At 43.5% G+C, this 11,599-nt stretch overlaps 1 protein-coding gene across 1 annotated transcript in view; it reads right to left on the reverse strand.

Annotated features, from left to right (window-relative positions):
• GPN3 (GPN-loop GTPase 3) overlaps positions 1–5,462 on the reverse strand; it is an 8,415-nt gene extending 2,953 nt beyond the window's left edge. The window contains 4 exon segments of the mRNA XM_018558303.1: positions 1,002–1,126; positions 1,841–2,008; positions 3,417–3,440; positions 5,330–5,462. Coding sequence (XP_018413805.1) covers positions 1,002–1,126; positions 1,841–2,008; positions 3,417–3,440; positions 5,330–5,462 — 450 coding nt within the window.
• Positions 5,463–11,599: the final 6,137 nt, after the last annotated feature.

Genomic DNA, 11,599 nt, shown 5'->3' on the forward strand with positions numbered 1-11,599 from the left:
GCAGCTGCTGGGGCCCCTTTCACCCCCCGCCTGTATCGGCAGAGGCAGCGGGGACACAGACCACTGTAGCCGGCACCAGCGGGGAGAAGAGGCTGTGGTGACTCTGCAATCCCCCGCTCCCTCTGTACTTCCGTTGCCCGCACCGTTCCCTTCTCTGCTCCTCGTCCCCTTTTTCTTGAGTTGATAGAACACCGACGTCAAGTCTCCCATCAGAGGCTGGAAACAATATCCAGCCTGTTATTGGTTATTTTAAATTGCAATAGCCATACATTATACAGAGGTGCAATGCGGAATACCACTAGCTATAGAGGACTACAACACCCAGCAATAGTACATTATACAGCGCAATGCAGAATACCGCCAGCTATAATGTACTATTGCTAGGATTTGTATAGCTGGTGGTATTGTAAATTGTACTAATAGTATAATGTATTATTGCTGGGTTTTGGAGTCCTCTATAGCCGGTGCCATTCTGCATTAATTGCTGTATAATTTTACACTTTTCATCTCACTATATTGCACACCACACTTTTTTTTTTTTCTTTTTTACTTCCACCGCTCCAAGCCTGCCACTGTGATGGACTGCAATCTCAATACAAACTAATAGTCCCATCACTGGAGCCATTTTTTAAAATCTAATTGATTGTTTATCCGATTAACCGATTAATCGAACTTAATAATCGGCTGACTAATCGATTTTGAAAATAATCGTTAGCTGCAGCTCTAACCTAGACAGCGGGTAAAGAAGGCTGTAGAACAATTAATACATTTTTCTATTTAGTCATGTTTATGTTGGATAGCACAGAAGCTGAATTTAGGGGCTCTGCTCACTGCCTCCCCTATCTGAGCCAATAGGGCCAGACATGCCAACAAGACTAAAACGTGTATGTAAACATATGCTCAAATTCCAAGAACAGTATCAGTAGTCTGCTGCCTCTAGAATCCTACATTAATTTATTCACCATTTATAAGCTGTATTTTTTTCTGATTGTAAATCCTACCTTGAAAGACTCCACCATGAACTGAGAATCAACAAGGAAGACTCCACAGACTCTAAACTCCCACTGTTGGAGCTGTTCTACCAGGTACCTCATAACTGGCAGGTGAGTGTACAGCTCAATCTGACCTATGAAGAAAAAAAAAAAAAGACAGGCTATAATAATATGGTTGTTGTGGAGAATCCTATCCTGGATCACATATCAGTATCTCAAATATATAAAAGTATCTAAAGCCAAATCCTTTTTCTTAACTTTGGATAAAGAAGTGAGGGGTCAGAACATTTCTCAGGTTTAATATGCTGTTTGCCAAGAGGTAAAACATTTCCTCAATTTGTCCTGAGCTAAAACCGCACATCAACCGGGTTGGTTTTACTGTCCCCTTTTAGCTCTTGACTTTATGTCCTTTCCTTTCTTGTGTTGCTTATCTTAGATATCTTTTCTTTGTGTGCCTTCCGGGGAGTGCTTCCGCTCTGTAGGGAGTAGAATGTTTGTTCTTGGATCCATTATTTCAGACGGTCGGAGTTTACCGCCAGGTCTCCCACCCGATGCTTTTTCTTCTTATGATCCCCTGGAATTGTTCAGATACACGTTTTTGAAAGTTTTTGTTTGATTCGGAATGTAAGTTGTGCTATGTTACTCCCTTTTTCATGTTAATTATTGGGTGTCACTACTGAAAATCTATCTCAATTCTTCTTGTGGATTGTGATGCCCTTTATTTGTTGTATTCAGGTGTATAATTTGAAAATGAATACATTTCATCCTGAACACTCAGACAACTTGCATGTGTTTTTTAGATTGATGAAGGTAATGTTGTGGAAGACTATCATAACTTACAGGCTTACCTGGGCAGTCAAAGAGTATATAGTCATCCTCAGTATGTCCCAAACAACTCTCCAGCCAGTCAAAATTATTAGCAAAATATTCCATGCAATATACAAGGCCCCCATTAGGGCCAAATCTGAGAGAGCGGTCTTCCATCACATCATCTACTTCTATCAGCTCCCGGATATCTGTAACAAAGCATATACACTAGTGATCAGGAACATTTTTTCATCCAAGCAGCAGGTAATTAGTAGCATACCCATGAAGTGAAACTCCAGCCAAAAGTTTCTTTTTGTTAGTTTGAATTAGAGTGGAGAAGGAAATTACCTCAATCCCTTCCAATTAACAGTTTTACCAAGGCAGGAAAAGACCGTACATCTCTTCAACAGGGACACAACAATAGAAACAGAAAGGGCAAGGGTAAGAAACTCTGTTAGGTGTTTATTCTTGTCTGCAGTCCTGTTGGGGACATACAGCCTATCACAGCAGAGGCTGTGACAGTAGTCACAGGCACACAAAGTGAGGAGAAATCTCCCCAATAGGGACCAGACAGCAATAAAACAAAATGATAGAGATTCTAACTCTTCTCCATGCTATCCAGAAAATAAAAAAAATTAAAAAGTCCTGTCTGGAGCTACATTTTACATTAGTGTACAGTGATCTTTTATTAAAAGGAGAACTATGAGGCGAGTGCTTTTCACTCACCTCATAGTTCTAGCCGACCTGTGACAATGAGACTGTCACAGGTCGGCTCAGTAGATCGGGAGTGAGCGAACACATACCGGTGTTCGCTCACTTCTCGATCCTGCCACGGCTCTCTGCCGTGACAGGGGAGGGACTGGATTCCCCCTCTCCGATCCGCCAGCGCTGACTGGCGGAACGGAGGGGGGAGGGGACGGGATACGCTTCAGCTGCGGCGTCTCAATATACCGCGAGCTGTAGCTCGCGGTATACTAAGCTTAGGGTGACGGTGAACGCTAGTTTGTGTCCTCCCGTTACCCTAAGGAGAACTACGGGGAAAAGCCCTAACCCCATAGTTCTCCTTTAAGCCTCTATCAAGGCCACATAAAGCATAATGTCATACACTGCTCTTTAACCAGAGATTATTATATACATACATACACATATATATTACAAAACAATAATGAATCCAAGTGTATAATTATTAGCACACTTTTGATAAAGTAGTGTTTAAAACATAGGCCTCTTTTCTTATGACACAATCTACACCAGGGGGTGAACAATGAAAGTGATGTAAAATGCACAAACTAGAGATTACAGGCTCCAGCATGGTGAAGTCAAATCTGCCAGAATGTAAAGATATACTGTGTATGTAAAATAAACTCCCTGTTATCCGGCATCCACAGCGACTGGTAGATTCCGGATAAATGTTGTTTCCAGTTGCTTGAGATTTACTATTAAAAATAGGTCTAACTAACGCCATACCCCCATACCATGTACTCTGTATTGACTTCATATTAAAATGCAGTAATCACAAGCAAATTAAGACAAATAGACACTCGGTTGTTTCCAGGATCATACATTACATGCTGCAGATCAGCAGAACAGTTTAAAAACAGTCAAGAATTAATTTACCAGCCATAACAGGATAGTCGAAATATATATATATATATATATACACACATATATATGATTTTTGAAAGCGTAATAGTTGGAAATATGCAGATAGATATTATTGGAGCTACTGTTAGTAATTTATGATGTGTACTATGGCAAAGCAGCAAGTTAGTTACCATCAATACATGCTTTGCCAGATATGCTGCTGAAGATCATAGTTCTCCTTGCATGCTTCTGGTAGCCGTGTTCTGAATCATTTGAGTAACAGTAGTTGGCCCCACACGTCAATGGAGATGTTTAGTCTTTCCAGCAAGCAAACAACAGGGAGAGCCTGGATTTTGCAGCAGTATATTTGGTGAAGGAGATACATGTACCTTGCACTTAATACTTACTTCACCCAAAATTGCACAAAAGACCCTTTCTGGAATTTTACTTTACAGCACTTGTGAAGTAGTCTGCTTAAGCAGGCAATCAGCGATATTAGATAACTTAAAAAATGCTGCATTACTATAAAACAAAACTGTTCAAAATACCATACACAATGTGTTTTTTAAGGGCTAGTTCACACCAGAACTGTGTGCATCTGCAGAGCTGCAATGTGATGCACTTTGCCGTGATTTTACCACGATTGATGCATTTTTGTTGCTTAAAATGGGATTTCAGGTGCTTTCCAGTGCGTTTGCATGCATTCCGTTGTGATCCGATGCGGCTAAAATAGGGCAAGCAGTATATTTTCTGACTGCATCACAACGGACTGCACTGGTGTGAACAGAGCACCAGAAATCTCATTGGAAAGCATTGTGATGCATTTTGGATGCAGCTGCCAAACTGAACAAACTGCATCACAACTACAGCTGGTGTGAACTAGCCCTAACAGTGGCCATATGACTGCAATAACTCCCATCTCATTGCTCTTGAGAAGTGTGGAGCACAATATCTGTTGATGCAACCAATCCTTACTGTCAAACATTACTGTATGAAAATCTACTGCGCTAAAGGTGCACGGTTAGATTACTTTCTTTGAAAACCTAATAAAAATTATTGTAAAAGATAAAGGGCCCCCCTAGCCCTGTCAATCATTCAATGCAGATCTGAATATCGGGCATGCCAATCTTAGATACCGGGCAACCAAAATAACAGGCACACAGTGCATCAGCATGGCTTCATGTAGGCTGCAGTCCAGAAGAGAAGACATAATCAGACAACCTCCACCGTGGAATTTGCAGCAGTAGTAATTGCTGTCAGGACATCACAGGAAGTGGTGCTATGTGGAAGAGACTGCAAGCAATACCAAGTGTTTGCTTTGTATTACCAGTGCTACACAATAAAACCTGCAATAAGGTTCAGTGACAGAGTAATGTAAAAAGACAAATTTGTATTTTAGGCTTTAATTAAAAGAGAACCTGTCATAGCCAAGGCTTCCATCCATAGCTGGAAATTGCCACTGCCTGACTCCCAGAAGTGCTATTAGTTCTGGGGCACAATATGCCTCTGCTACATTACATAAGGTGATCTTCCTTCATGAAAAGGATTACCGTCTCCTGAAGTCATACTATCCCAACTTCTAGTACTGGATGGCAGCTTCCAGGGTGACAGATAACTGCTGCCCCTTTAAAATAAACCTGACATGAGACAAAAGAGGAGGAATGCCATTGATGACCATTCTCTGCTAATATTAATTATCATTGGCTTCAATACTTCGAGCATGTGAGTCCGAACAAGCATGCAGATAAGGACTTGTGCCTTTCCTCCAGGTTTTCTTATCTGCCCAAGTTATCCTTGTCCATGACTCGGAGCTTGACAACCAAGCAACGTGCATTTTTAAAAGTAGAGCTCAGTAGTGACAGCCTTCATTTTTCCTTACGACCGGTTTCCATTTACCTCCTCTAGGTCAGATGTCAAATCCATAGCACCAGCATGGGTCCATATTAGCAAGCCACTCTCTTCAGCGGATAGAAGAAAAAAAGTGCTATGATGGAAGGAAGCATGTCAGGTCATAATAGACACCAGTCTCACCTTTCCGCTGCCCGCTGGCCCCATAACCAGCTGAGCGTAGCGAGGCATAATGATTACCGTACAGACCGCCACACAAGCCTCAGCCAGCACCGCTGCCTCACATGTGTTTTACTTCCGGGTTCAGGAAGGAAGCCGCGACAGTCCAAACAACTCATCATCCCAAAGGTACAACGGAGTACCCCAAGCTGAACACAAGTACAAAAAGAAAAACACAGGCACGATATTGTTTTATCAATGTAAGTGCGCAGACCTGTCTCTTCGTTATCATCACACCTTTCATTATTACAATAACAATACGGGGCAAATGTTAGCTCCTAAACTGCTTGTAGCCACAGATGTAATGAGCATGCGCAGCTGGTGCCTGGCTTCTGCAAGCTGCGATGGTTGCGCTGTCATCTCCCCAGTGTCCAAATAACCATGGCGACGTGTATTCCTGGAGAGCGGGGTGAGGACGTGTGTGCTGAACATGGAGGGTCACAATTCCACATCAGGAGATCACTCCCCAGATCATGAGCCATGCCAGAGGACACCAGCAAGGTAAGGGGACTTCATTGATTGTCCCATGATCTCTTATTAATAGAAAATGCAAGGTCAAGTTACAGGATTTTTCTCACTCTTTAGTTTTAAAATCAGACATATGGAATTGTAAGGCAGAGAAAAAAATCTTGTTTTTTGTTTGTTTTGTTGTACATTAAAAAAAATACCCAGAGGGGGATTCATCAAAACTGGAGCAGACAAAACCTGGAGCAGCTGGGCATGGCAACCAATCAGCTTCTCTCTTTCATTTTCAAATCTTAAAGGGTTTCTAAACCCTCCGGTTTTTTTTTTGCATATATCTACGGCTAGCAAGCAGTAGATTAATGCAAACAGTTTTTCAAAAAACGCTTTAACAGCGGTTTAAACTTACCCCGTCTTTGCCGCGCGCTCCCGCCCGGCAAAAATCCGAAACTGCTTGGGTGGCTTCAAAGCATCTTGGGGCGGGCGCACGCGCAGTTCGGATTTTCGGCTGGGAGACGAGGAGAGACACAAGGTAAGTCTATGGACGCGTGCACCCGCATGCAGACACCGTGTGACAGGAAGTGCCAGCAAGCTCAGAGGAGTCAGCGCTGGATCGGAGACCCGCAGCAGCGCTGGAAAGAGGAGGAAGATCGGATTAAGAGACATCATTTAAGGTAAGTGCTGACTAACATGGGGGGGGGGAAACATTGACTTTTTAATGTCACATTAACTGAACAAACTGAAGAAAGAAGCTGATTGGTTGTCATGCACAGCTGCTCCAGTTATAATAAATCCCCCTCCCAGTGTTTAAAGAACTCCTTTGGGCAATGTTTTCATTAACCCTTGCAGTGGTGCTACCCCCGCATTACAAGGGTTATCTGCTTGTTTTTGTCTAGGGTGGAAAATAACAAAGTTATACTCACCCGATCCTCCAAGCCGACTGTGACGGCGCTCCCTCCTGCCTGTCTCCCCCTCCACTGCAGCAATGGCATGTCCCTCAGCGTTCTGACGTCCTTTACACACTGTATTGAATGTGTTGACTCAGGGACCTTAGACCGCTGTAGAGGAGGGGGAGCAAGGCTGGAAGGACCGGTCTAAGAGCAAGCCGGCTCTGAGGATCAGGTAAGTATAACTTTTTTTATTTTCAGCCCTAGACCAAAATGAGCAGTTAACCCTTGCAGTGCCAGGGTAGCCCCACTACAAGGGTTAATAAAAAAAATTACCCGGCGTTCTTCTTTAAGTATTTAAACCCCAACTATACACTTTTCTAATTTGCTCACTTTTGGTCTGTTAAATATACCATTTAAATTGTTTTGTCATAGTTGTTCGATAAGTGCAAAAAAATACCTGCTGATTCTGCCAGAAATCCAGTGAGCTGGTAAGTTCCTGCAGGGAGCTGACAACACTGATCACAGCAGCCAGCTACACTAGTGTGCTCTGGGAGGAACAGTGCGGATGTAGCTGTAACCTCTAGCTGAATGACATTTGGTGTGCGCCGTACACTGTGTATTATAAACAATCCTTTTGGACCCCTACAGTCTGGCTTTTGCCCCCAACACTCCACGGAAACCGCCCTCCTAAAACTCAGTAATGACTTACTAACAGCTAAAAACAATGGCCACTATTCCTTACTCTTGCTATTAGACTGTTCTGCTGCGTTTGACACTGTGGACCACCTGCTCCTCCTCAAAAAACTCCACCCGCTTGGCCTACGAGACTCTGCTCTCTCATGGTTCTCCTCCTACATATCTAAGCGCTCCTTTAGTGTCACCTACAAATCTAACTCCTCTTCCTCTTTCTGTAGGGGTCCCCCAAGGGTCTGTCCTTGGACCCCTTCTCTTCTCCATCTACATTTCCTCTCTTGGTCAGTTAATAACCTCACATGGCTTCCAATACCATCTCTATGCCGATGGCACTCAAATTTATCTTTCCACTCCACAACTCACCCCCTTAGTGTCCTTGCGTGTCACTAACCTACTAACTGACATATGCGTCTGGATGTCACAACATTTCTTAAAACTCAACCTTTCAAAAACTGAGATCATGATATTTCCTCCTGCCCGTGCACCTTCCCCCATCTTTTCCCTTGAGATTGTTAACACAACTATCCAGCCCTCCCCCCATGCCAAGGTCCTAGGTGTCATCCTTGACTCGGACCTCACTTTTCTTCCCCACATCCAATCCCTATCCAAATCCCTTCCTCCTTCTCCGTAACATCTCCAAAATACGCCCCTTCCTCACCAATGAAACTGCTAAATTACTCATCCACTCCCTTATCTCTCGTCTTGCCTACTGCAACTCCCTCCTCATTGGCTGACCTCTACACAGGCTATCCCCCCTCCAGTCTATTATGAATGCAGCTGTTAGACTCATTCACCTAACCAGCCGCTCAGTGTCTGCAACCCCCTCTGCCAATCCCTGCACTGGCTTCCAATAGCCCAAAGGATAAAATTCAAAATATTAACAACCACCTACAAAGCCATCCACAACTCTGCCCCTGGCTATATATCAAACCTTGTCTCTAAATATCACCCTAACCGTCCCCTCCGCTCTTCAAATTATTTTCTGATTTCCAGCTCCCTCGTCAACTCCTCCCATGCTCGCCTCCAGGACTTCTCTAGAGTCTCTCCCATCCTCTGGAACGCTTTACCCCAACCTGTCCGTCTATCTCCCACACTGACTGCCTTTAGGCGATCCCTTAAGACTCATCTCTTCAGGGAAGCCTATCCCACCTCAACCTAACCACGGAACTGTCACGTTCTCAAACAATTCATCCCCACACAGCTACCTCCTCATGTATCATTTGCCCCTCCCTTTTAGATTGTAAGCCCTAACATGCAGGGCCCTCCTTACCATCTTGTCTTGAACTGTATTGTGATTGTAATGTCTTCCTTATATTGTAAAGCGCTGCGCACAGGTTGCTCTTAGCAACCTGTGACACTCTGTCTTGTGTCCCACCCAGCTCACTGACATCACTGGTTGCCAAGAGCTGAGCGGGATGCTCTGGTTTGCGTCTCACCAAGCTCCCTGGGATTGATGTGTATTTATACTTGTATGTTCATCTATGCATCATGTCACTGTCGCTCTGATGAAGGTTCCCTGTGCAGACCCGAAATGTTAGCACTGTATGACAGTATGTGACATCTGGTATTGAAAAAACATATCAATACTTTAAATATCTTTTCAAGTGTGTGCCGGTGATATACCTTTTATTCACCACCAAGCTCCTGGCAATGAGCTGGGCAGGGCACCAGACAGAGCCCCTTACATCCTGGTCCGGCATCCTCCAGTGCCCCCACCCCCCAGCTGCTTGCTGTCACCATTAGGGGCGCATGTGACAGGCTGACAGTGTACGAGCAGAGTTGGAAGACAGTTGGCACCTCCGCAAAGTAAGAGACTCCTTTTAATGAAAACTGCAGATTTAAAAAGATTAAAAATCGCTTTTAAAATGGCATACAATGTTAAAGCTCATATGATATGCCAATGGTTGGCTTTAGGAGTACAACCTTCATTGTACAACTGGTGCTGATTTGTCTGGAATTTGTTCAGCTGTAGCCTAGACATTGCTGTGCTTCCATAGTGACACAGAAAGGTTTCGTTTTGCACAATTTAAAGGGAAGCTAGTCATAATGGAGAAGAAAAAAGGCTGCGTATTGTTTAAAATGACATTAAACTCAGGAGTTCAATCCTACTTCATTCATGTACCTTAATTATTAACAAAAATATATCTTATTTGTGTATCACTCGGCTGTAGATCCTCAAATCATCTCTGAATTGGTGCTGACACTGTCCTTCCTTCTGGAGGGTGACTACTTTTCTTCCCCATGGTCCCTGTGTGTGTTATAAAGTAGTCATCGCTCCAAGCTCGCTCCTGTGATGGATTACAATCACAATACAAATCAGTAAACTAAAAGTGAGATTGTAGTCCATCACAGGAGCGAGTTTGGAGCGGCGACTACTTTACAACACAATTCAGAGGTGATTTGAGGATCTACAGCTGAGGCCGAGCGCACTGGTACGCGGAGTTTTCTGGTGTGAACCGGTCCTGATACACAAATAAGATACATTTTTGTTAATAGTTAAGGTGACTTTAATTGCTTGTTGATTACCTAGCCAATAAATCTCTCTATATCTGACCAGAAGCGCACTAAACTTTGGCAGTTTTAAGGTGCCCATACACCTTACAACTAGGGATGTCCCGATACCGATGCTAGCATCGTACTTGTACTTGTCAAAATGCCCCGATGCCTAGCGCCGAAGCTTGCGCTGTTTTTTTTTCTTACCTCGCCGAGCGTCGCGTCACTGCTGCTCTCCGGTGGGCGGAGCTCACAGGGGCGGGCTTCCGATGACTGCAATGCTGAACGGGCAGTGTGCGCTTGCCCACACCGGCCCGTGCGGCATTTGTCCTACGGGCAGGCCACAAACCCGCCGACAATAGTACGATTCTGTGCGGGTTTTCGAGCCTGCTCGTAAGACAAAACACGTGCGACCGTACAGTAGAAACGGTCGCACGCCTTCCATACACCTAACGATTATTGTACAATTGCGGGATTTCCCGCGCTTATCATACGATAATCGGCAGGTGTATGGGCACCTTTAGAGCATGTCCTACAAGGGCCACTACCTTGTGCTGATCACCAACTACTTCTGACATCTTGTAAGACCGATGGCATTCTGCTCCAATACTAGAGTAGCCTAAAGTATAGTAAAATGTTCCTGTGTCCTATTAGCTATAGAACATTTATGGGTGAATGTGAATTGTTGTTCTCATTGCTTGAGAGTAAATGTTTTGCTTTAAATTGGATATTTTAGTAATGAAATCCGATTTCATTGTAGTACCTTGCAAGCTTCTTGAAAGGGATTGATCAGACTTATCCATTGATATTGTAGGGAGGGCTGGTTGAGGGAATGTCTTGGATGAAGATGACCAAGGTGCCTTACAAGGACATCTGTTCTCAGAGTTATTACCAACCGGATCATTGAATGTGCTATTTTTGAAGCTTTGACATACCCTAGGTAAGGTGTTGAGAAAAATAGGGTATTTATTAGGGGAGAAATGTGGAATTATAGAAATAGGAGTATGAAGAAAGTTCTTGGTTTAAGAGTTAGGTAGGCTACATTAGTAATGACGCCTTTAGTTGCAGCCATTAGTTTGTAATATATCCATTTGGTCTAGATAAACTTTTTGGTTCTAGAGCAGGCTGGTGAAGGCATAGCAGGTTTGGGCTTACTACATCTTCCCTCCAGATTTCTGTGTGATCCAGTCATTGACTCTTGTTTGGGTAACATTCTAAGCCAGGGTTGGACAAATCCCAGGAGCCAGGTTGCTAATGCTCCTTAAAATTCATACCTGTCATCTAACTTTTGAGGTTTTATCTCGTTGTTGTCAATGGAGATGGCGCCTAAAAAAATATCCTGCTGGCCTTCAAATTCCATATTCACTTGTCCACCCGTTTTAACTGGTTTCTTTTTATATCTAATGTTGCCATGCCTTGTGGAATTGTTTGGGGATTTATGGATATACTGTACATCTTCTAGGGTCTCTTAGCTTCTAGTTTTCACTTACTGTCTTCTAAATATTGTAATCATTTGCTGACTCTCGGTTTCTTTGTAATACTTGTGCCGATTGCTTACCATAGTGCGGATATCAGTAAAATAATGTTTTTTGTTTCTATAGGACCATGGGC

The sequence above is a fragment of the Nanorana parkeri genome, unplaced genomic scaffold, assembly GCF_000935625.1.
Source record: "Nanorana parkeri isolate BGI_ZX_2015 unplaced genomic scaffold, ASM93562v1 scaffold331, whole genome shotgun sequence".
Lineage (NCBI taxonomy): Eukaryota > Metazoa > Chordata > Amphibia > Anura > Dicroglossidae > Nanorana > Nanorana parkeri.